The 26949-nt window shown below is 44.2% G+C and overlaps 1 protein-coding gene across 5 annotated transcripts in view; it reads left to right on the top strand.

Moving 5' to 3' along the window:
* Nucleotides 1-26949, top strand: part of TRAF5 (TNF receptor associated factor 5) — a 199353-nt gene that overhangs the window by 108995 nt on the left and 63409 nt on the right. For all 5 annotated transcript variants that reach the window (XM_078649729.1, XM_078649732.1, XM_078649733.1 and 2 more), the window contains 2 exons: nucleotides 10509-10610; nucleotides 19082-19246. In XM_078649729.1, the coding sequence (XP_078505855.1) occupies nucleotides 10509-10610; nucleotides 19082-19246 (267 nt within the window). The remainder of the gene's footprint in view (nucleotides 1-10508; nucleotides 10611-19081; nucleotides 19247-26949) is intronic.

A 26949-nucleotide genomic window follows, 5' to 3' on the forward strand; every position in this document is an offset into this window, starting at 1 on the left:
CTCTTCCCAGAGGAGGAGAAACTCTCCACAGAGGAGAGTGACTTCCCCTCAGAGAATAGAGCATGAAGCTAGAATGAGACAGGCTGCTCTGAGGATTGAAAGGGAAGAACTTGCCCTGGCCAAAGAAAAGCTTGCTTTTGCTAGAGAGCAGCAGATGAGTGGGCTAGCTCCCACTGGTGGCAGCAATCTCCCAAGAGATAGAGAGAAGGGTTTAGATACTAAACACCTGACTAAGATAGTGCCCCCCTTCAAGCAAGGGGATGATATCCAGAAATGGATGGCTGCTCTGGAGAGGGCCTGCACTGTGCAGTGCATTCCCCAGAGTCAGTGGACAGCTATACTGTGGCTCTCCTTTGATGGTAAAGGTAGAGATAAGCTCCTCACTACAAGAGTGGAGGATGCTAACAATTACCAGGTCCTGAAGAATACACTGGTTGATGGGTTTGGTTTAACCACTGAGCAGTACAGGTTGCCGTTCAGAGACACCCAGAAAACTCAGTCTCAGGACTGGTCTGACTTTGTGGATTGTGCCACTAAGGCTTTGGAGGGCTGGTTGCTGGGTAGCAAGGTTACAGATTACACAGGATTGTATAATCTTATGATGAGAGAAGAAATTTTAAACAATTGTCAGAACCAGTTGTTGCACCAGCACCTTGTTGATTCAGATCTGACCTCTCCCCAAGAATTGGGAAAGAAGGCAGACAAATGGGTCAGGACAAGGATCAAGCAGAACCAGAACCAGAACCAGGGTGGTCAGAAGAAAGCAGACCAGAAGGGTAATGCAAAGAGTGAACAAAATGACCAGAAGTCTTCACCAGGTCCCCAACAAACCAAAGAGGGTGGGGGTCAGGCTTCCCAGAAGAAGAAGACTCAAGAAGGCCAGTCAAAAAGGTGGTGCCAGTACTGCAAAAGTAAATCTCACTGGTTTAGTGAGTGCACCAAAAGAGGAGGACAAACTCCTGCCACTACAGCCCCTAAGGCAACTGCACCCCCTAGTACAGTCAGTAGTGGTAGTGTACCTCCCAAGGCATTAGTTGGGTTAACCTTGGGAACTGAGGGGTCTGACAACTTAGTTGGCACACTCACTCAGGCTGTCCTTGTCTGTACAGGGGATATGGATATATCCCCTGAGATAAGTCCCAATACTTTGGGCAAATACAGGCAGACGCCTTTGATTAATGGCAAAATGGCTCAGGCCTATAGGGACACTTGTGCCAGTGTCACCATGGTGACACCTAACTTTGTGGACCCTGGACAGATCATGCCAGGTACTGATTTCCTGGTGACCAATGCCAGCAATGTCACTACTAGTCATAGTGTGGCAATTGTGGCTTTCTCCTGGGGTGGAGTGAAGGGACAAAAGAAAGTTCAGTGGACAGCAAGCTGTCAGAAAGCATTCAATGACCTAAAGCAGGCCATGTGCACAGCACCTATCCTAAAGAGTCCAGATTACTCCAAGCCATTCATTGTCCAAATAGATGCTTCTGAGTTGGGTGTGGGGGCTGTTCTGTCTCAACTGAATTTTGATGGTAATGATCAGCCTATTGCTTTCATTAGTAGGAGGTTGACACCCAGAGAGAAAAATTGGTCAGCTATTGAGAGGGAGGCCTTTGCTGTGGTCTGGGCCCTGAAGAAGCTGAGGGCCTACTTGTTTGGCACTCACTTCACCATTCAGACAGACCATAAGCCCCTCTTGTGGCTAAATCAGATGAAGGGTGAAAACCCCAAACTGCTTAGGTGGTCCATTTCCCTACAGGGGATGGATTTTACAGTGGAGCATAGACCTGGTACTGATCACAGCAATGCTGATGGGCTCTCCAGGTATTTCCACTTAGAGCAAGAAGACTCACCTGGTCAAGGTTAGTTTATTGTCCCAAAGTTTGGGGGGGGGTCATGTAGGAGAGTAGGGTCTGCAATCCTATGATCACCCAGATTTTTGCTTTTTGCTGCACTGGTTTACGACTTTCCCTGGCTGTGGGCCTGCTAATCAGACCCACAGCCTAGCTGTTCTCTCTATCCAAATTGTACTCAGGTACTGAATTGGCACTGGGCCCTCTCCAAGTCCCTGTACCCAGGGCTGAGGTGTACCCAGAAGTCTCCCAGGGGCTGAAGCATGTATTATGCCACCCCTGGGCTGACTAACTAAACTGACACAACTGGCTGCACGACAGCTGGGGCAAGGTGGTGTACTCACCCTTTGCTTTAGATATAGTATACCTATATCTAACCCTAAAATGGACACACAGATCTCCTATCAGTCACTCCTATGGCAGGCCTTAACAATCCTGAAGGCAGAGTGCTTGGAATCGTGTGAGATGGTGCTCTGGCATGAGCTGAGCCTGTCTGCGGCTTTCGGGATCCATCCCTTAGCCGTTTCCATGATATGGCATACCATATACTCTTAAGTGCATTATAATCCTCGCGGTTATATGCCAACTCTGGTATCGCTTTATCAAAACATGTCGAGTAAGGTGTCATACGAATTGGAATACTAACCCCTCGCCAATTCTGGCGACGGGGTTAGCATTCCACCCTTCTAGAGGGACACGACATGTATGTAACCCCTAACCCCGGTTAAAGTCAGACAGAGCCTTAGCATCCACAAAATGGATGCTGCCACCGAGACACAAGTCTGCCCTCCTGCTGCTGGGAGTCCTCCCAGAGCAGGAGATAAGGACAAAGGGTTTCCTGCCAGGGGCGGTGCCAGCACCGTCCCAGACAGGATTTTGTGTATTGTAGGTAGGCAGGGCTTCAGAGGAAGGTGACTGCACGTGGCACCCCGGTGCTCACTGTGCATAGGCTGGCTTGAACCAGTTCCAGGGACACTCCAGACCCTGTGCTGGGGAAAAGCCCGCCAAGGAAGTGGGTGTAACCACCCCCCTCCTGGTCCCACCCCTAGGGCAGGACCTAGTCGCGTGCCAGCCCCCTTTTCCCAGATAAAGGTAGGGACTGGCCCCCTTCCAAATCAGATCATCTTTGAATCCTGAAACTACTTTCCACGAAAGGAACTCAAGACTTCTTCCTAAGATTTCTCCCTTGTGACTAAGGAGTAGTCACCCTGCATCCGCAGGCACCATCTTACGAACACTGCGGTCTGCTGCAAGTCCTTCCTCCGGAATCCGACTGCCCAGCTCGACGAGAACCGGCTTCCCTGGCACCTCTGACCTCTACCCACCTCTACAGCCCAGCTGAGAACCGTGGGTGCGACGAGACCTCGAGGGACCGGCCATCTGCAAGACTGCACGACTTCTGCACAGCAAGCCCGCCGAGTAATTTCCTGGTGAGTGCTTTGGGGTCCGAGAAGCCCCGACCCTGAGCAGCTCCAGCACCGAAGTGCAGCCTCCCAGCATCTCCACGATCTGCGTGGGGCCCTTCTGCTTTTTGCTGCTCACCGCGTTGTTTGGCTACTAGCCCGCTGGCTTGTGGCCTTCTGAACGACGCCCGACGACATCACTGCTGCTGGTCTGGTTGCTCCAGACTGGCCCTTGCTCCCTTCCCGAAGAGGAGCACCCAGGACCCTCCTGGTCCACTCAAGACGCCATTTTGAGTCCACCGCGTGGGCTTGAATTAGCCAAGGCTTGTTGCCCAATCCTGGGTAACTTCGACGCCGACAGCTTCATCCATCGTGGGGCAGCTCGCCTCTCCATCCTGGTCGCCGACAACGCCTCCTGGTCCGTGAGATCTGCAGAGCCAGCGTCGCCCACTCACCTAGTCGAGGTGACTGCCATCCGGTGCCCTCCTGGTGCCCACTGACTACTGGCTAGTAGTCACGAACTTGGTCCCCTCTGCTTTCAGGTGTCATCCATCTTCCAGATCCAGGCTTGGATCAACTCGAACTATCTTCACTGGTCGCCTGCCAGCATCTTTTCTTCCAGGCTCCTGGTCCGGCAACGAGGATTCCCGACGTCTTTTGAGACATATGCAGCTGCAGCCCCTGGGCTAGGTAACTTCGGCATTTCGGTGCCCCAGCATAGCCTCACTATCCAAGGGTCAGGATCCACTGTCGTTTTCTCCCTACCAGGTCGGGTTCGCCCGTGAACACTAACTTTAGCGTTACTAGCTTCCATAGACTTTGTCCCGCATCCCGCGTGAGAGTGCACACTCTGCACCCGAGTCCCCTAGGTATCCTAGAAGTAATCTAACGATTCTATAGTCAAGTCCTAGCGATTCCAAAGCCTACTAGTACTGTACTTACCTGCTAGTAATTTCGCATTCCACTTTTAAAGTATATGGTTTTTCGTGCCCCTCGGGCATTTGTGTATACCGTGCTAACTTCAGTATTTTCGTAAGAGTTTTGTTGTGTGCCTAGCACCCTGTCCTCATAAAGAGTACAGGGTTGTTGTGATTCTAATAAATACATTGTTTATTTTCATAACACTTGTGTGGTGTCCTTTCACTGGGTGTTCAAGGGGTAATGTGATGGTAAAACAGCTGGCTTAACACGCCCTCTAGAGTCTTAGCCTTAGACTGCTCGTATCCATGCTACTAGGATAGCTGGTCTATAAGGTTGACTTACAACCAATCATCAATAAGGGTTGTTTGGACTGATATATAGTGATCACTAGAATAGTGAACACTGCACATCAGGCCAACTTCTCACAACGTTGCAAGCTGGTTATTTTGAATTGTAAATGCAAGAATAGAAATCCTAGGGTGCAAAGTGCTCCTCTGGCACCTTCATCCATTTCTGGCTTTTTAGCCAACTACACCTTCCAAGCTGTGAAATTTGAGGCCACTTACAATGTTGAAAAATCAAATATACAAAGCCAGGATTCAAAGTGTTGTGGCTAAAAATGTAAGAGTGCCTGAAGGCGATGTACATGACAAGAAGCTACTAAGCAGCTATGTCTATTCAAGCCTTCCGAGGTCGGTAGACTGGGCACATTGGGTACTTGAAACACTCACAGTATTTACAGTTCTTCATACTTCAGAGGGTGTAACCATCCTTTGTATTATCTCCACCCTCAATAAGTGAAACAAGCCTCGCAAATATGCTTTAGTGGGATCAACCACCTGGTAAATTCTCCTCATCCTCCAAAAATGTTTTCCTCACTGTTGATTTCAGTTACATCACCCTCCACAATCACCTGACTTGCCCAGCTTAAACATATGTGTCTCCTTGTCCCATTCTCCATGTCCCTATCACAGTTTCATCGCCTCCCTGTCCTTGTGACTGTGAATTTCTATCCCCATATCTGTGTCTTCCTATCCCAATGCCTGTCTTTCCCTGTATTGATGCATCTGTCTCCCTGACAACAGAATCGACTTCTCCCTGACACAGGCCACATTTTAGATCTACTAGGGTCTGTGTCTCCCTGTACCAGCGTCTGTGTCTACAGTCTCCTTGTCCAGTGCCCATGTCTCCTGCACTTTCCTATACTAGTGCATGTGTCCATGTCCCAGTATTCATGGTTCCCTGTCATGGTGTATGTGTATCCATAGTCCAAGAGTCTTTTTAACTGTGACCAAGAGTCCTTATCAGCATGTCCCTAGGTGTGTGCCTTCCTGTCCCATAGCCCTTGTCTTTATCCTAGAGTTCTTGTCTCTCTGTGTCAGTGTCTCACAAACTTTGTCTTGGTATCCATGGTTCTGTGGCCCAGTGCCTGAGTCTAAAGTGTGTATCTGGCTGTTTCAATGTCTGTGTCTTCAAGACGGTTAGAAATTGTGTTTTTAGTTGAGGGGTTTTGAGCCCTCCTCTAGCAACAACCACAGTCCCTGTCAGGATGAACCACAAAAAGTGACTAAATTAACCTATGCTTAACCCTGTGGTAGTTTGGCAGACAAGCATTCACGCTTAACTTAGAGCAAATGTGTAAAGTAATCATACAGCAGCAATGCAAGAAAGATTCCACACAATTTAGAAAAATTGAATAAAATGTAATAAATGATGTGACACCAAAACAGCAAAAATCCAGTCAGTAGAAGCGGAGTAATGAATTTTAAAAGTTGTTGGTAAAAACTAGTACCTAAAATATGAAAGTGCCAACCGCAGACATCTAGTTGCGCGAGAGCAGGGCAAAGTTGAAAGTTATTGTTGACTGCGATGGAGCGTGGTTTGGATATATGAAGTGGATTGGGCTTGGTCTCCATTTACGATCAGACTTAGAAAAAGTTAGAAGAAAAATGTCTGAGAAGGTAAAGTTTAGCGGGGCAAGGCAGCCGGCGATGTCTGAGGAGGAGGCGTCGTCGTCAGGGAGCCACTGTTATGTTATGTTATTTTATGTTATATAAGTTTGTAAAGCGCGCTGCTACCCAAATGTGTCCTGGTGCTGTGCACTGTCTACCTGAGTGCGTTCAAACCAGAGAGGTGACCTATAGCTAAACTGGAAACAGCCATGTTTTCAGGCCTTTTCTAAATTATAGAAATTCCGTGGCAGACCTTAGATAGAGCAGAAGGTCATTCCAGGCCGAGATGGCTCTGAAGACAAAGCTCTTCCTGCCCCGGGTTCACCTTTTTAGTCTTTGGAATGGCCGCCCTCTTTGCAGCCATTGAACGCAATTCTCTTCCAGGAACATACCAGTGGATGCGTTTTATAAGATCTTCCGGGCCAGTCCCCCTCAGGGCTTTGAAAACAATGCAGAGTGCCTTGAATTGGGCTCGTTGTTTAACCGGGAGCCAGGGAAGGTGGCATAGCCCATTTCTAACCTACGCAAACCTCGGGGTGCCTGTGAGCAGCCTGGCCGCAGCGTTCTGCACCATCTGTAATCTGTTCAGATGTTTCTTCGTGATAGTCAAATATAAGCTGTTACAGTAATCCAGGCGGGAAAGAACCAGGACTGATACTACTGTTCTGAAGGTTTCGTCCGTGAGGAGTAGTTTTATTTTCTTTAGTTTTCTCAGTATAAAAAAGCAGGTGGAAACCACACTACCAACCTGGTACCCAAAAGCAAGAGTGTTATCCACAATCACTCCCAAGTTTTTTACCTTCCGTACCGGAGGTGGTGGGGGGCCCATATCACTGGGCCACCAAGCAGGGGACCAGAGGTTGGGATTATTCCCAAAAATGATCACCTCTGTTTTGCCTGCATTCAACTTCAGGCAGTTGGCAGACATCCAGCTGATTGTTGCCACCATACAGTCGTGGCAGCTTGGGGCCTTTTCAGCTTCTTTGCCTCTCTGCAAAGATAACACAATTTGAGTGTCATCAGCGTAAGAGGTTAACAGTAGCCTGTTGTACATTGATTCTTCATGTAATATGGTTGTCTTTTGTCTTAGTCCTTTCTTTGTGTGAACCTTTTGCAACGTTTCTTGTCACCCTGTTTTGTTGTGTTGTTGGTGGTTAGGTCACCGAAATTGTTAGTAAATGTTGCATGATTGTGAGAGATCAACACCAGGTGTGTGATGACGGTTTCATGGGTCTCTTCTCCTTTTGTATTCTTTATTATGAGGTTGCACTAACATTTAGTGTCTCATTCTAGTCTGCAGGGCCATTTCCTCCGATGTACTCTATCTAGGAGGGCTTATGTGTTTTTCCTGGTGTGTTTAACCTTTTGAGCGTTTTGGGGGTCAGTGTGGAAAGTGTTTTGAGGTACCCATGGTATACCCTATGTAGGGCATGTTGGTGTATAAGTTCCATGTGCAACCTGTGAGAGTTGTTGTTGTTGTACTTTCCTATGGTGGTGTTTTTACCCATTGGTGTACCCTTCTTTGGGGAGGGTGTGGGGCCTGTTGGTACCCATGGTATACTCTTTGTAGGGCATGCTATAGGTTTGGTTTCAGGGTTTGAACTCTGTGTTGTACCCTTCTTTGGAGAAATAGTGTTGGTAGTTAGTCAATCTCCAGGTTAACCATCCTGTGCTGTCGTGTGGTGTAGCCTACTTTGGAGGGTGTGAAGTTGGTGAATAATCAATACCTATATTAGTTCTCAGGTTGACTGGTTACGTTTTTCTGAAATAGGTTGTAGTGTTAGTGCTGCTCTTATTGGTCATTGGCCATGTAAGTTCCCTGGTTGTCTATCCTGAGGTATACCCTGTTTAAGGAAAGTTGTGTTATTTACCAGGCTTAGTTTCTTATGTTGTTCCTTATTTTGAGGGGTCTTGTTTACACTGTCTGTGTGTCCGTAAAAAGGGAACTGTTGGTTTCTTTAACTTTCTTGGGGTATATTGTGTTTCTCCCAATCTCTAAGGGAGGGGAATGGAGTGTAATGATATTTCGGATTTATCTTGTTATTGTACAACATGGGGTAGGTGTTGTTTGAGTGTTTTGTTTCACCTCACTCTTCTCTTTTCTTCCTGTGTCTCTGAATACTCGTTTGTCTTTGTGGTTGTCGTTGCAGTCTTTTGTATTGTAATCTTTGTTTTCCTTTATTTCTTTTCTTTTCTATAAAGGAGGGAGATGTGTTGTACATTGATTCTTCATGTAATATGGTTGTCTTTTGTCTTAGTCCTTTCTTTGTGTTTTCTTGTTCTCTGTCTACCACAATGCCTATGTATGTTCTGACTTCTACCTGGAGGATTCCACTAGTGTCAGTTGGTGGTCTGGTCAGCTGGCGAGGTTGTGTGCTTGGCTGTGTCCTACAATAAATCTACATGTAATCAACTGGAAGTATCTTGTCATCTGTGGCCATCCTATTTACAACATAGCCCAAAAGATCTTATAAGGGCAGCCAGTGGTCTCACATACATGTTAAAGAGAGTTGGGCTAAGTGAAGAGCCCTGAGGAACCCCACAGGGGAGGGAGAATGGTTTAGATCTTACTCCACCGAGCTCAACTGATTGTACTCTGTCGGCCAAGAAATATCTTAATAAGTTCCAGGCTTCACCCAGAAACCCCACCTTCGATAAACGATCCATCAGAACCTCATGATGGACCGTATCGAAGGCAGCCGACAGATCCAGCATGATCACAATGGCTGAGCCTCCCTGGTCCACCACCTCACACACCTCCTCCGTAGCTTTAATCAGGGCTGACTCCGTACTGTGACCCGAACGGAACCCATATTGAGAGGGGTCCAGAATGTTGTTATTCTCCAAGAACAGGCTTAATTGTGAGTTCATAGCCTTCTCCAAAATTGTGGCGGGTAATGAGAGGCGGGAGGTCGGTCTGTAGTTACTAGGATCCCTACGATCTAAGTTATTTTTTTTTATAAGTGGCAGGATTGAGGCGGTATTCCAGGCAACCGGGTAGTGCCCTGCCCCCAATATCTGATTAAGTAAAGGGGTTAGGGTGTTGGAGATAATGCTCGATGACAATGTCATTATCGCAGCCACTGGACAAAGTTGTGGTGAAAATGTCTACTTTTGGACTTTGTGTCTTTTTTGGAAGTCGACAATCTTCAGCGAGAGGAAGCTGCAGGCTTTAGCTGACAAAGTCTCAGAGGAAGCAGCAGAGGAGGCTGGTCTACAGAGCTGGACCACCTTGGCGACCTAAGTCAGGCTCAGCAAACCAACCAGCCATAGACAAGGAAGAAGAACTGGTATATTGAGGGTTGACAATAACTGAGGTAACAACAAACAGGGCCTCAAAGATTTCTTGGACAAGCTAAATCACAATTTTCATCACCTTGACTATGCAACAGCCTATTACATGGCACATACCGTGTGTGCTTCTTCCACATTTCAATATTTCACATTTTCTGGTAAATCCTCATTTATATTGAATTGTTATTTACAATTTTGAAATATATTCGATCAATTATATGTTTTCATTACCATCTCCCAGAATTATCAACAATTACACTAATCAATCATTTTTCAGGCAAGGCTGTGGAAAGGTACTCCTTAAGATATTTAGATACAAAGATAAAACTCTGAAACTAGTGCCTGCACAGGGAGGTATTTCTTTACCAACCTATAGCCATCCTTTACAAGAATTCTCTAAACCTGGCAGCATAAGGTCTTTGATTAAAACTGTTAAGGTCCTTGGGTAGAGAAAGTTCTTGTGAACAGGAAACGGAATGGGCTAGCTGATTACAGGGAAAACACATCTGTGGTCCTCTTAAATTCCTTGCTCACAGATGTGTGGTATGATCATTGCCAAATGTTTTGGTTCGTATGGAATTCTGGCTGCTGTGAGCGGCTAAACTCCGGAGTTTATAACCCCACAGCAACCATTAGCTTGGCAGAAAAATGTTATTTTACGCCAACGTCAGAAATTATAATACATTCTCTGTTAAAAAGGCTCCCAGTCTTTAATCTGACTTTGAAGGTGTATATGTTGAACAATTTAGGCGGCATCGTTATGTCTGCTTAGTGAGTGTCTTTGCCCAGAAAAGGAAAAGTACACTTGTTATGTGGTGTAAAAAATATTTTGATAGTGAGTCTTTAATATTTGTGTATAGCCCTCAGTGAGTCTGAGATTGCTAATATGCCCAACAGAATATATTGAGTTAGATCGATTAGGTAATAGGTAATATGCCTTAAGAAAAGCAGGTTTATCGAATGTCTTTTATTTGTGCAGTACTTTTCACATTTTAATATGTTCAGTAGCATTTATTTAAGGAATAAATACTGATAATAATAATCATGTTAATCATAGAGTAAAATGCTGTCTGTTTACTTTTTTGCAGGTTTTCCAAGATAACTGTTGTAAAAGGGAGGTTTTAAATTTACTCGTCTTTTGCAAAAATGTGCCTGACTGCAATGTAAAAGTGACTTTGGGCAGATATCAGGTGGGTACTGAGTAATTACATTGTCTGAAAAACATTTTGTATATTCTGAGACTGTATTTTTCTTTTCAATATACTTAATTTATTGTCATATTTCATTAAATAAAATTAAGCATAACAGAATTCATATTTTAATTTAAACTGATACCACAAAAACTGTCACTGTATTTTATAACTGTTCAATGTTAAGCTTGCTCTGTGCATATAAAATATACAAAGTTGGTGTCTGAGCGTGGTCACGGTTAGCTGAGCGTGTTCCTGTGAGCTCCCCTGAAGCCACAACTATCTTGCAATCTTTTGCTTCCTTAGATGGAGACCCAGGCTCTGCAAACCTACCGGATGCTGCTCACTTGCACCACTCTTCCATTGGTGCAGTCCGGCTGGACCGTACGGCAGATCCTTTATTTCCAACACCCACTTCAGTGCTGTTAGACTGGCACTGAGGGTTGTTGGGCAGTGCCCACCCCCCAACTCAAGGGGCCAGATTACAGATCTGCAAACTGAAGAGAGACTTGAGGAGTGGCGGTGCGGTGGTAAGGGGCACCTGGCGGTAGACCTGGGAGTGAACTGGTCTGAGGCAACATTGTTCCTGGTATGACAGCTCTGCTGCGCCTTCCTCTCCCTAAACGTGAAACGTTGCTCCTTCAGAACGATTTATACTGGTACCTTTACCACCTTTCTGTTCATTTTGCAAACCCCTAGAGGTGAATAATAGGCATACATTTGGATCTGACCTTGCCACTTCGCACTTGGATCTTTACCTTTATACTAACAGACTGTGGCTCTCTGCCTACCTTACTACAGTGGGGCTGATAGATGAGGGAGCAGAATGGACCTCTAGTGTTCTGAGACCCTTGATCAAGACTTTCAAAAGCACAAGAACTGTTGTGGTGCTGGAAGACTTTGGCTCTCTGAATTAGTCCCTTTTAAGACAGAAGTGACCTACACCTCACTGAAATATCTCAGGACTTGTGCATTGAGGTCTAGGTTGTCCAACTTGATTCTCTAAGCTGCCAAATTGATTAATTGGTGAATTTGTTTCATGTTATCTCGAGGTGCACAAATGTAGCACTTCAGATGGATGGGCTGACACTCTGCAAGAAGCTATGTGCCTAAGGCCGTGGTGGAATCAGATGAGGAGTCCACCTTGCAGCTGTTTTTGCAAGTGACACAATGGTTAGCAGCGGATAATATCGCTAAGCTGAAAGATAGGATTCAGGAACAATTGAACAACATGGGCATCTGCACTAATACCACCACAAGACCAGCTTTAATTCCACAGCGGTTCAGGAGGACCTCCACCCATGAACCCTACCACCACAAAGGTTGTTGGAAATTAAAATCAATGCAGTAGCACTCAAAATGAACATGTTGTGCTGTGGCATGCAAGTTGTTTGTGGGCTGAGGCAGAGGGTGAAAGGCACTGGATTGAAGAACATGATACTTTTCCCCTCCAAGCTGAGGGTTTTCATCATTGGCAAATGCTTGTTCCTCATGAATCCTGTAGATACTTAAGACTGAACAAATGGTTGGGAAATGGTGCAATGCTAGCCATGGGTGACACCTCTAGTTCTGGAGCTGTTGGGCCCCATGCAGTGGTAAAGGGCAGATGGCCAGGAATAATAACTACACAAACAACAAACTCTCATAATTTCTATTAACAATGCAGGTTTGCTGGACATAGTTGAACCTCCGTTCATAGATTCTTGAGTTAAGCCAATGTTTTGATGTTAATTCTCTCATATAGTAGGTACATAGGAGTTCACCTGTCACCTCTGTGAGGACCGTGCTACCCTAGTTCAACATTGTTCTTTATTCTGAACATAATACTTCAATTTAGTGGGACATATAAGTTGCAGCAGCTCTTAGATTGATGAGTGGGATTCATATGACATGCCACCCACATGTATAGAATTTCAAGAGGTACATGGGAAGCTGGCATGGAAGGTCAAAGTGATACATCTAAAGTTGGGGTTGGGTGATGCATTGAGTAGAGTACGAAGTTTAATCAGGGTTTTAGGACACCATTTTGACATGTTAGACTAGTTGTTTATTGTTTTAGTTGTTATGCTTCAGGATGTCGAATGGGCTATGGTCACTATGGTACTGGTGTTTTAAATTCAGCGATCCTATTTTGGGAATGAGCCTATTAAAAATACTCACAAGAACTAAACGCGTTGTGAACTGGAATATTAGGAGGAGCAATCATGTGGTGAAATATAGCCAGATAAAATCTTTATTACTTAGAAAAAAAATGTGTTGATCCCTATATTCTAAGAGATTCATTTGAACAAAACTATATTTGTTAAATGAGCAGTTCAACAGAATTGCCAAATGTATTACTATTCTGTCTCATCATTGGGTATGGGAATTTTAATCTCGATCAGGGACTGTGTACATTTTATGCTCAATGTTGTGAATATGGACAACATAAATAGCACAACTTATTTGGTGTTGTGATGTGTGGCCGTACTATCAATGTATCCTTCTATTTTAAAAGAGTAGGGATTATGCTCAACTTCTGGTGTAATGGATGGGGACTTTAATCGGAAATCAACTGCGGAGTACCCCAAGGATCATCGCTCAGTCCCACTCTCTTTAAAATCTACATGGCCCCCCTCGCCACCTGCGTAAGACAGCACGGTCTCAGCCTAGTATCCTACGCCGATGACACCCCGCTCATCCTCCCCCTCACCAAGGACCCCACCACCAGGACCAACTTCCAAGAAGGAATGCAGGACGTCGCATCCTGGATGAGCAACAGCTGCCTGAAGCTCAACTCAGAGAAGACAGAAGTACTCGTCCACGACCCTCCCCCTCGGCATGGGATATCACCTAGTGGCCCACCGCCCTCGGCAGCCCCCTGACCCCCACGGACCATGTCCGAAACCTCTGCATCGTACTCGACACCTTCCTCTCCATGAACCGACAGGCCAACACCATTGCCTCCAGCTGCTCAACACCCTACCCATTCTCCGAAAGCCCTTCAAATGGACCCCACATGTGCATGACTTTACTGACTTTGATAGACAGCTATGTGATCATGTATATTCCCATTCTGAATTAACATAGGTCCCAGTGTCAACACTCAGGCTTTAAGCCAGTTGGCTGAGAGTCCAGGCGAACTTTGTGAGCTAGTAAGATTATAGTTTAATGAAAACACAGATACTGCTTACAGCATGGAACAGTGCGGGATGCCATACATGTGATTCTATAGTCAAAGGTATGGGCATCTTTGTATGGGTTAGCAGGAGGCTGCAGAGGTAAACTGATGTACTGGAAAGGAACTGCAGGATATATTAAGGGGGCCCGTACTTATCCCCCTGGGACTCGCTGAAGATATTGGGATTCTCATTGATCAAATTCAGTGTGGTCAAGTGGCCTTTCATATGGTTAGAGAAGATCTGGCTTTCCAATGTATGCATTGACAATATCACCAATTATTTGGCCGCATCTACCGAGAACATTTCATTGACAGTTTCATTGCACAAGTATCTGTCTTCTCACTCTTTGTAAGTGACAGTGTTCTAGCACAACACTGCAAGAAGCCATTGTATGATCCTGATCCTGATCCTTTCAACTCCTGATGCCTTCTAAGCCAAAGACTTTTAAATTTGAGTTGTGCTGTTGGAAACTCTGCTGGTCCATTCTCAATCAGCTTTCAGAAGGAGCTTTCAGAAGTGAGAGTCAGAGTTGTCAGAAAGTGAGAGTCAGAGTTGATGCATACTTAATATGAGTGGCTCCTTCCATGATTAGGAGCAAGTAGAGCAAATAAACGAAATCAGAAAGTAGCACATTGAGAGAGTAGATAAAAGTGTTAAAAAATCAAAGTGGAGTGTACAAGTATAAATACATAGCGAGAGACTGAATAAGCAAGGCCGGCTCCAGGGCACTGAAACTGGTGCCGCCGCACCTGGCGCTGACCTCAGGGGGAGCTGTGTTTATCAATAACATATTTAAAAAGCACCTGCTGCAGAGTTCCTCAGCAGTTTTCAGGCAACAATAAAAATGTCAAGATAACTTTGATGAATAATGTTCCTGCTGGAGAGAGATCTTTTGTCTAGTGGCAATTTCCACTCACAATAAACTAGCTTAGAGGGTTAATATGCCAGCTACAAAGAAAGTTTACCATGTAGATTACCGAACTGTATTTTATGTGGATCACGAAGTGGGTTACCGCTTTTGTCACAGAGATCCTTTTGTTACTTGCAGTTCATAAATTGCAACCCTAATATAGAACATTGAGCTATTAACTGTCATAAATGAGCTGCATACAAACTTCATGGTATAGGTTAGAATATTATGGTTTTCCCTAGTCTTTCATTAGCAAAAACAAAAATTGTCACACCTGGCGCCACCAGCACTAAAGCTGGCCCTGCCAATGAGCAGAGATAAAGGGTGGTCAAAAGATTGTACACATTTAAAAACAAAACAGAGAAAATTAAAGGGAGCTGAAGTGTGTCAGTGTTAGACCTCGTCTTTTGGCATGTTTCCCCTGTGGTTTTGCTTCTGACCTCCTGGTTTTGGTGGTATGCTGGACTTTGTTTCTGCTGGTTTTAGTGTTTCTGCGCACTTTAATACTTCTGATCAGTACTAAAGTGGAAGTGCTCCCACTTTAAATTGTGTTATAGATTGGTGTTTCCATGATTGACTTATTTGATTTACTACTACGTCCCGACTACAGTGCACTGTAACTCAAATTCTGCTAGTGGGCCTGCAGCACTGGTTGTGCCACCCACACAAGCAGCGTTTCAAAAGGGTCTCAGATCTGCCAATGCAGTGTCTGTGCGCAGTCTCTATTGCCATGTCGACCTGGCAAGTGCACCCACTGGCTAGGCCCTAACCTTCCCTTTTCTCTCTTATAAGCCATCCCTAAGGTAGGTCCAGGGTACCCCTACGGGCATGGTGAAGTGTGAGGGAAAGGTAGGACTTGTACTGGTGTGTATTGCATGTCCTGATAGTGAAATAGTGTGCATTTCGTTTTTCACCGTTGCAAGGCTATTTGTCTCATAGGTTGACATGGGAGCTGCTTTGTAACATCTTACAAGCATAACTTTCCATGGGGACAAAATACCACCGAACTTTAAAGGGAAATTTGGTATAAATATTGGGGCTCAGACCCCAGGACTTTAGAACTCTTCAAGATCAAGCAACTTGCCAAGAAGAAAAGCTGAAGAGGCTGTGAGGAGAGACTACCACAGTAGCTGCTTCTGTCTTGGGCAGAGAAAGGACTGGACTGAAATTTCTGCAACTTCTTTCTGAGTGTCTCCAAGGGCTTGAGGTAGGACTTCTTGCCCCCTGTTCAAAAAAGTCTCAAGAACAACAAAGACTTCAAGATCGTCTGGGTACCAGCTTCTGGAACTGGGTGTTTCAGTTGCTACAGAGGAAAAAGCAACATGACTCCTTGACCTGAAGGCACTGCAGAGGGCACCAGAGTCCTGGTCTCACTGATGATGCCGTTCAACGCCGCCACTGACCCGCTACATGCACCGTGACCTGAGGGCACCACTCATGGAGAACATGGAGCACTGTCCCGCTTCGCAGCATAGCCCTGGTCTTACAGACGCTCCAAGTTGACCTTGACGCCACTGCCTGCACCGTAATTTGGGGGCACTGCTTGTAAGTTAAATGACGCCCGCCGCCTTGGCCGTCCAACATAAGCGCCATTGACTCCAGTCGTCAGCCAGCGACAGTGTTAAAATCATGCCGCTGCCTGCACCGTGACCTGCCAGCACTGCAAACAGCACAGTCCCACACCCGCCGGCGCTCCCGACTACAAGCACACGAAATTCGACCTGAAACACGTGTGACTTCAAGGGCCCTAATGCTCCTGCACAGACCTCTGGAACCGACGCCTGCCGACGCCGGCTCTTTGAAGCTCATAGCACAGTCCCCAAACCCCCTGCATTTCTAAAGGTACTGTTTTGTGTGTCTTCCCAACACCGTAGCTGGCCCGCGACGACGTGGTTCGCCAAAGCTGTTGGATTTGTTTGATCACAACGCCGTAAGTGTCCCAGAGGGATCTATCGACTTCTAGGAACTGTTTTTAAAGTCTATTTATGCTTATTGATATTTTTTAATAACTATGTGTTGGTTTCTTATCGTCTTGGTCTTGTTTTACACTGATAAATATTGGCTATTTTCCTAAAACTGGTGTGGTGTCCTTTTGTAGTTTGTATTATTGTCTGCCTCTGAGATAAGCCTGACTGCTCGTGCCAAGCTACCAAGGGGGTGAGCAGCGGTTATTTTATAAGTGGAACTCCCTTATCCTGACTAGGAAGAAGGTTCCCTACATGGACAGGGTAACAAGTGGCCAACTAAAGACCCACATTTCTAACAGTCAGTAAGATCAGCAGTCACAAGCCCTTTTACAAGCAGAAAATTATGCTATTCTTCTCCCTGTTTGGGTAGTAATATACAGGTATATATATGGAAGTTCAAGCCCCTGAACCACTGCACTTGCTGCACCATTCATAGCTGTGCCGAAGTGTGTTGGGGGAAACATGTGGGGTAGGAAGAGATTAGAGAAGATTAATAAGGGAGAGATTAGAGATGATGGATAGAGGAATTTTGAATATTCTGAGGTAGAGTGGTAATATATTTTTGAAGGCCAACATTAAAAGAGGATTAATAGTTTAGATGAAAAAGAACCACAGTTTGGAGAAGCAATTTCTACGTGGAGAAAGAAAGAAGACGTAATTTTTTTAATGTTTATAATTGAAAAAGACAGATTTTTGAAACAAAGGATATTTGGCAAGCACAAGTACTAGACAGGAAGAGTAGAAGTCTGGTTGTCCAAATGATGCTTTTAAAGGTATATAAAAAAAGCAAACCAAGTGCTATATTTTATGAAAGGCAGTGCTTAATTTCAGAGGGTGGTTGCCAGAGTGAGGCCTGAATATGTAGGACCAGGGCTGTCCTTCTTTACTTTTCGTTGTATTTTGTTATTTAGTATGTAATGTAATCTGCCCCTTCACCCGTGGATGCAATAAACCTAACACTCTCCTCACTCCAAATAAGAGGGGTCTGGCACTCTGGAAGTCTGGAAGTATATATATATATAAATATATATATATATATATATATATATACCCCGCGGTCCCCGTGAGTCAGGTCTGGGACATCATTGAAGTAGTGATGTCGCTCCACGAGTTCGCAGACTATCACTGATAGCAGAGTCTCTGGTTCACAGGGTGCGAGGCGGTCTGGGCAATCACCATAGCCCATGACACTTTAAGAAAGGGCCAACCCTGCGCGTATGGCGGCGCGCTAATATGCAAAAATAGTCCTCCTCATTCCAGGCAGACAAGGGGGCACGGCGGGTTTTAAAGCACTGCAATCACTAACCTGTGCACGCTCATCGCCAGCCTTCCAACTGGATGCCCCACAAGCAGCTGGCGAACTGAATCACTCACCGCGACATCGCAACATATAAAAACTGCATTCTGGGAGTTGCAGTCCTTCCACTCAAAACTACAACAGTGGTTCCAGTTGAACGAGGCACAGGTGTGCAACAAATCTACTTTAGAAGAGCCAATACAAAAAGACACTTTGGATTGCAGCGTCAGTGGTAACTTGAAAGGCATTGCATCTGACGAAGGCGAAAGCTGAAACGCGTTATGCTACCCTTTCAACATTGAAAATTTTAAAACCCGCTGTGCCCCCTTGTCTGCCTGGAATGAGGAGGACTATTTTTGCATATATATATATATATATATATATATATATATATATATATATATATATATATATATATTACATACACACACATACATATATATATACATGATTGATTTAAATGTCTCCCTATTTTAATTTATTTAACAAGAGTTCCTACGGATATTATTATATTTTCTGCCTATATGGGAGTGTATTTCAGTACCAGTGGTTGGCCATGTGTAGTGCTTCTCTTACTACAAAGCTGGTCTGGAGTACATTTGAGCCTGTTTTCACACTTTTGGGGTGCAGTACCTTTAGAAGTGCAATTTCTATATGTCAGTGGTCTTACTAATTTGTGGTTGTGTCTGCTGTATTAGTATGTCCCACCTTCAATTTCCCTAAACCCCTCCCATTTACGAGTAAGTATTTCCCATTTCTCAGCCATTCCCAGTTGTCCCTCCCAGTTTTACAACTTAAATGTATATCTACCAGCATGGAGACCTCTGCACAGAAAAGATAGAAGAGGCAGAGGCGGAAGTCTGCGCTGTAGATTATGAATAGCAATTTACATCATGTGAGTAGTACTACGTTCATACTAGTTTACGTACGAGAAAATGCAGTTTGCTAATTGGCTCCATGGTGTTGATTTAATTTTGTGAGTTGCTGCTCTTTGCTGGCAATAAAATTGGTAGACCAACTCTTTTTTCAACACTGCCTTTCTGGCCCTTTAAATCTTGCCTAAATGTTAGCATTCTTTTTTTTTAATGGCTCCACATGTATAGTTACCAAAAGTGTGTTTTTGTCAATGGTAACAGGACCATCTCAAGCAATGCTCGTATGAAATAACTAAATGCTCCAATGATGGATGTCGTGATGAAATACTCAGAAAAGATTTAAACGAGCATTTACAGTGTCACTGTAAATTCCGAGAAGAAACGTGCGACCACTGCAAGCAGAGTATGGTAGCTGTCAATTTAAAGGTAACTAAAATATTAGATTTACTGTGTATTTTAAATGTTTTTGAAGATATTTAGCACATACCTTTTGCATGCACCTATAGCCCAGACATCAGCAAGTTTACACAGATCCTGGTGCAAGTTTTTGGTGTCATTTGAATAAACCAGCCAACACAAAAAACTGGGTAGTGTAAAAACATTTAACATCAGTAGGTTTATACAAATGTTTTCAGCAGCAGGTATTGTGATGGCACAACATTGACCGAATTCAGTGACATTTGTGTGATACTTCTCCTGGAGTCTGCATTCGACATATAAACGTGTAAACATTTGTAAAGCATGTGTTAACAAAACCAGTTTCTGAAACCATTAAATGCTTTGCATCCTCATTTGCCATGCCTCATCGTAGTGTACATAAAATATGGATTAAATCCAAAGATCTGATGTGAATCTGAAACATCATACAAGGTTTACTGTGCCCAGTAAAAGACAATAATATTAAACATTTTCTATAGGTAACGTTGTCAAAAAATGCATCTTTTGTCCTCTGTGGAGACATTAGTTCAAGGCAAATGGATAAAGCATTCACAAATAAAAACGGTTCAATTATTATAGGTCTTGCTACAGATAGCTCTAGTTCCTTGTCGCAGACTAATTGTTTACACTACATGCCTTTAGTTTCCAATACAGTATATACTTTGACTTGTTCAATTGGATTGCTTCAATGTCTTATGATATGTTTGTTCCCCCTAGCAGCATTCCGAACACACTATGTTGTGATTGGGTGAGTTGTAACCTTCCACTGCTGACTTGAGGGGACTCTTTTTCTTTCCCTTGCAGCATTCTGTAGGGGTGCTTGTCTTTCCTTTTTTAGTTCCCCTGTTCACGTGCTCCTCTTGACGTCCCTGCTGGGCTCACTATCTTTATCTGCTTTCTCCACCCCTATCCCTTAGTTGATTTTTCGGATCTTTTATTTCTATCCTTGTTTTTCACAACATACAACAATAACCAACGTTCCTCCAGTCTAGATTAGAAATTGCAGGCAACTGCTTGGTTTACCAACTCTCATAATGTTATATAATGCACAGCTAAAGGCCACACGTACAACTAGCTCTAGAAACTAACTCTAGGCTCCTCAGAGTAGTGTGCTATCCATCCGCAAAACATGTCAATGCCTCATCAGGGTTGCTAAATATAAATCTAGAATACAGTGAAATACAACATACTAACAATACAGGCGCTCATGCACACTGACCGTCAGGCATCCAGGTACTCATGTATCCCGACCAAAACACGGAGGCTCACAGGCAATACACATGGATCCAAACGTCCCACATAACATAACCACAGTTAGCACATATGCAGGCAAACATAGCAGGTGAGTGGATAGACGACAGACTGACAGAAGAAAAAGAGGTGAATGAACAGATAGATGGATGAAAGAATGCAGGATGTATCGGTGTAGGCTTCATGTCCACTTATTGTTGGCTCTACACAGGGTTATGACATTGAAAGTGGAGAATAGAGTCAACTCCGTTTTTCATCTTTCTTTGTAGAAATCACTTCTAAACAGTGATGGAATACTTCACACTTGATACCCATCCAAACTGTCTTTGGAATGATACATGTATGTAACAATACAGTTTCACCGCATGCCCATTTCACCAAAGTGGCAAAAAAAAAAAAAAAAAAAAAAAACATTTCACCAAAGTGGCAACTTTGGTGTAATGATTTATAGCTAGTACCCTACTTCAGTACCTTCATATCTCAAGACTATCATGTAATACCTAGGGCCTGATTATGAGTTTGGCGGTCCGTAGAACGCCAAACTCATGGTGGTAGGGCAGTGGCAGTCCAGCCACCGTTGCACCAGTGGTCCGACCTCCGTAGTACAACTGTGGAGGTCGGACCGCCATTGGACCCTGCAAAGGACAGGGGCCGCTTTGCTTGGTGGTAGCGGGGTGGTCAGGGGCTCACAATATGCTGGTGGTGGCGCTGAGGCACCTCCATGCATATTCCAAGTTTCCTGCCCGCCATTGCATTGCAGCGTTGGGATTGGTTAGTGGGTCCTGCTTCCTGTTCCTCGAGTTCCACGAGGAGAGCAGGAGCAGAGAAGCGTGACTCGGCAGCCAGATCAGTTTATTATTATTATTGTTTATATATATATGTGCAACCCACCCACACCCCCACGTGACACCGCCACCCGTGAGCCATGCTGGCCGCCTCTGGTCCCAGGTGTCCACCCTCAATGTGCAGAGTATCAAGCTGGCTCTATCAAACAGATCTGCAGTTAGGGGCAGGGGGTCAGCAGGAGCAAATGCTGCCATCTGGGAGGATCGGTTCTTTGAACAGCAGACTTCTCTGCAGGATGATCTTCGTAAAGATGGTAAGAAGTGACCATATGCAACATCACCACCCAAGTGGAAGACTTCCCAAGGATAGACACATCCTGGAGAGTGTAGACAAAAGTCGCCTGGACATTGTGAAGCTGCAGCTAGAGAGTCTCTGGGTGTTGAGGGAGGGAGATGCAAGGCACAAGACCATGATCCTGCTTCACCCACAACCCACCTGGTTTCAATGCACAACCTGATCCTCAGTCCAATGTGGGCCCAGTATTGCATAGCCATGGAAGCAGATAAACACATGTGGGTAGGGACAGCAACCACGCCCCCATGAACATTTCATCCATCAGTTACTGCCCAATCCCAACATAACATTGCCCTACTGTTCTCCCACCACTACAGAATATGCAAGAAAATCTTTGTTAACATTTTTTAATAAACACCAATTTCACCTATCTTCCATCTTTGTGTCATCTCACGTGTGTCTGGGCCTGGAGGTGGGTGTATGGCAGAAATTAGATGGAATGTGTTGGAAAGTCTTCATCACTTGTCATTCAGCCTTAGGTTAACAGACACACATCCATCTGCAGTCTTAATACAGTGACAATACATGCAATACAGAGTCAATAAATGCAATACAGAGTCACAATACAGAGTCCGAATTCCAAGTAAGATTATAATTATATTGTGTTACCAAAATGAAAATGAGATATGAATTATCAGATTGTTATAAAGACCTTAACCTTCCTTGTGGAGGAGAGACATATACAAAGTCGACCCCTGAGTTAATGGAAGAGTGTCCAGTTGGACAAAGGTGGGCAGCAGAAAAAACAGGGGAAATGCTTATCTACAATGCCCAAAAGAGAATTGTGTCTAAACAATCCTCCCAACAAATGTTCAAAAGTTCCAAAGTAGTAAAATCTAAAGAGTCTTTTGGAAATTTTAACTTTCTTTAGGGTCATCCTAAATTGCTTTGTCTTTTTGCTGAATCCTGTTTTTGTTGGCTATAGATCTCTGTGTACTTTACCTCTGCTAACCAGTGGTAAAATGCTTGTGCATCTCCTTTCAACATGGTAAAATAGGCATACTCCTGATGGGCATATTTAACATACACATAAGTTCCTAGTATATGGTACCAAGGAGTTACAGCGCCTGTAAGCTAAATGGACTGCAGCACTGATTGTGCCATCCACTGCAGTGACAATGTAAACATGACTGCAGGCCTGCCACCAGAAGCCTGGCTGTGTAGCCATTTACTGAAAATCCGACTTGTCAAAATAACCCCTTTTGGTTGGTCTAAACCTTCCTGTTAATTATTTAAAACGTATAAATAATTAACAGGAAGGTTTAGACCAACCAAAAGGGGTTATTTTGACAAGTCGGATTTTCAGTAAATGGCTACACAGCCAGGCTTCTGGTGGCAGGCCTGCAGTCATGCTTACATTGTCACTGCAGATTATAAGTCGCCCATAAGTAGGCCTTATTGCCCATAAAGGGAGGGTGCACAGTATTTGAAAGTAAGACCTGTAAATGTTTAATGTTAAACACATCCTTATAATGATAGGCCGTTGCAGTTACTTTCACTGTAGCAGGATTGGCTTTCCATAGGAATGGGATGGAATAATAAATACTAATCCAAAATCTCAGTAGTGGGACTAGCTAAAAAAATAATTAAACAACTCTATTTAATAGTTGTTAAAAGCCCAATCCAGTGGTGAAGTCGAATTTGTTCTAAATATTATGGAATAGTAGCTTTTAAAACGTTACCTTGGCCTTACCTGAAGTCCCTGGAAGCTAAATCTGCAGTTTGTTCTCCCACTTCTTCCAGCCAGAAAGGAACATTTATGAATTGTGAACATGCTCCAAGGAGCAAAAAAATAGGAGGACTTGTATGGCAGATATGACCCCTCTAAATCTGACAGAATATCCAAGGGGGGCTCAGAGGATCCATTTCGACATTAAAGTGTAAAGTCCTGCTTGAATGCCACATCCTGCTTGACATATCTGCTGGGGCTTTTCATATGACAGTTGGGACGCACTTCAAAGAGGCCTCCCCTGTCACAGGCAATTGTTAGCTAACACTTGGTGATTGCCTTGTTATGTTATATTATTGTAAATTTCTAAAGCGCACATTCACCTGCAGGTCTCTTGGCGCTGAGTTTTAATTATGGAGTCACCGATTAAGAAGTCCATGTCTAAATGTGAGCTTGGGTAAAAAGCCAGGTCTTCACCTTTTTTCTAAATCGCAAATGGTCTGTTTCTATTCTCAGAGATGTAGGCAGAGAGTTAGAGAATTAGGGTCCCTGTTTTGAAAAACGCGACCCTCCTGTCCGTTTGCGTCCGAATCTGGGAACTACCAATAAATTCATGCGCATGGATCTTAGGGTGCGTTGTGGGGAGTATTTGTGAATTATTGAGGAGATGTACTTGGGACCTATGCTATGTATAGCTTTAAACAGGATGCATCCTGTTTTGAACATGGAACGCTGCTCCGTAGGAAGCCAGTGGAACTCTTTCATCAGCGGCCTGATGTGACAGCGACTGTCTTGTTAATAGATTATTCTGGCGACTTGATTTTGTATCAGCTGCAGATGGTATTTCTGATTTTGTGGGAGGCCTAAGTAAATCGCAATTGCATAATCAAATTTTGATGAAATCAAAGCAATAATGATTTGGATGCTGCCCGCTCTGCTGAAAAACCTTCTGATTTTTAGCAATTTCCGAAGTTGGAAAAACATGCAAAGGTGACCGCGCCGATTTGCGACCGCATGGAAAGATCCAAGTCCATCTGTATGCCTAGGCTCTTAATCGAATTCTGTGAATTAGGTGCAGGGCCTAGATCTAGGGGCCAGTGTACAGGAGTCTAGTGCAGGAGTTTGTTTTTGGGGATGATGATTTTGTTTTTTTAGGAGTTCAGTTTTAATTGTCTCTTGTTTCCTCAGCCACTTAGGCCACAATCACAGTGGGCTTCTTTTGACATTACAGTGTCACAGCCATTTTGATAGGTGTGCCAGGTTTACATGTAAATTTTGAGAATATATGCCGTTACAACGCATGCAATTACAACTCATGCTTTTACAACGCAGTCTTTTCATCGCAACTACCATTTCATTGCATGATTTTACAATGCATGCCATTACAATGCATTTTTAAAAAATACCATTACAATGCATTCCATTACAACGCATACCATTACAATGCATAATACTTTTAGGGCAACAGTAGGGTAAGTGTTGAATAGTGTAGGGGTAATATTTACCAAGTGTTGGATAGTGTAGGGGTAAAATTTAATATTCCCAATCAAGTGAGTGCAACAATAGGGAAAGTGTTGGATAGTGTAGGGGTAAAAATTACTATTCCCATGTACCCCAAAACCCATACCCATTCTAATACAAAATAAATCTCCATTACTTACTTTATTATGCGTTGTAATGGTATGCGTTGTAATGGCATGCGTTGTAGTGGCATGTGTTGTATTGGCATGCATTGTAATGGAATGCGATGTAAAGGCAGTTGCGTTGTAACAGCTGCGTTGTAAAGGTAGGTTGTTGTAATGACTGCGTTGTAATGGATGTTTCCTAACTTTTGAGGCTCACTTCAAAGAAGGGAAACAGAATGGCAAAACAATTTTTATGTATCCACAGTCTGGGTCTGAAAGCTAAAATTTGTTATACTAAATTTCAGTTTTTTAGGATGTTGCGGGCACAGGGATTGCCTAGCACTGGATTTTAGTGTTAGATGTGGTAGGACACCAGGAATACAGCAGTGCACTCCCCACACTCACACACACAGCCCTCGGAGTCCAAGTGCAGTGTGCCTGAAGACTTCAGCCATCTTGAAAATGCCCGAAGTGTTTAGGGGTAGCACCGGGAACCTTTAACCCATTGGTTAGGTTGAACCCAGGGGTCATACCCACTCACTAGCACATGCCAGGCATAAATTAGGCATCTCCAATCACCCACTTCAGAACCATCCTAGTCCTCAGGAAGATAGGAAGATCAGAAGAGGACTGAACCTACTGTCTGCAACCTGTGAAGAGCCCTGGAGGACTGCACCTGCTCTCTCACTTGTACCCAGGACAAAGAAGTAGACTCCAGTTGTGAAAAGGCTGACCTCCTGGTCAAGCTACAGGGATACAGCAAGCTACAAGAGGCCTTTCCTTCAACTGCCGCCCAGCTGATCACTGGCAGCTGAACCTGCACTGGACTCTGCCTGCCACCGTGTGAGTCTCTAAGTGCGCCCCCTGTGGTCCTGGTGGTGTTTGAAGTGTATTCCTGTGGTGGCTTGGGACTTATAGTATTAAAGTCAGAAAGTTAAAACCTTTGACCTGGATGAACCTAGTTAGTATATCCGACCTTCGCTCCATGGTGGTCAGTGTTAAATTGTGACTATGTCTTGTTCTACTGCAGACACTGACTGCCATTGGCACTTTGTGCTTCTTGGCACTGTTTGTACTTACTAATTTTAAAAGTCATAGCTCTCGTTCCCCATATTGGATTTTTGTCATTTTCATGTTATTTTGTTCATTAAATTGCAGTCTAGTGTTCTAATTCGTTTTGGGATTTTTATTGTTTTGCATTTCAACTTTATTCCTTTTTTAGTACTGCATAAATACTTTAAACATTTCCTCTAAGTTAAGCCTAGTTTGCTCTGTGCCATAGCTGCCAGGAGGTTGAGCTCAGGTTTATTTAGTGACTTTAGTGACTTACTCTGTCAAGGATTGTTGTTATTATTTGAGGTGGGTATTTACTCCCACTCAACAAATAACTCAGTTTCTTACAGAGTCCAACATAAATTATAAATGAGCCTGCCAACGGAGACTCTATGTCCGAGCTCCAGTTCTTGGTTGATGGCAAAATTCTAGGTCAACCTATGCATTGGGCACTTGAGTAACACTGTCCTTCCTTCTTCTCCTGCACATCCACTGCGGGCTGTGGGGCAGCAGAACCAGACACCTCCTGAGCCGGAGCTCACACTGGAATCGTTTGGAGGCCAGATGTAGAAGACACCTTGGTTTCCATACAAAATATTTTCAACGGATGCCCGTGCCCACAGAAACCATCCTTTATTGTTCTGTGCAATATCCATCCGGTATTACATCGTTCTGGGATTTCTTTGAATCCCTAATCAGTCTCTGTTTTTAGAGGGAATTACAATTGTAGTATGACTATAATTCATTAAAATTATATCAACATAATTAGTATCTGTCTTAAAAAGAGCATTATCATCGCACTGGGGAAGGCCGTGCAGAACATACTGTCCCATTGGGGCACCGACAAGATTCCCACACTTCAGGGATGGCTACATAGGCTGTGGTACATGCTGGGCATGGAACGCATCTCTCTTTCACTTCAGGGGGACGGAACTTCCCTTGCGTTGGTATGG

This window comes from Lissotriton helveticus, chromosome 6 (genome assembly GCF_964261635.1).
Source record: "Lissotriton helveticus chromosome 6, aLisHel1.1, whole genome shotgun sequence".
NCBI lineage: Eukaryota > Metazoa > Chordata > Amphibia > Caudata > Salamandridae > Lissotriton > Lissotriton helveticus.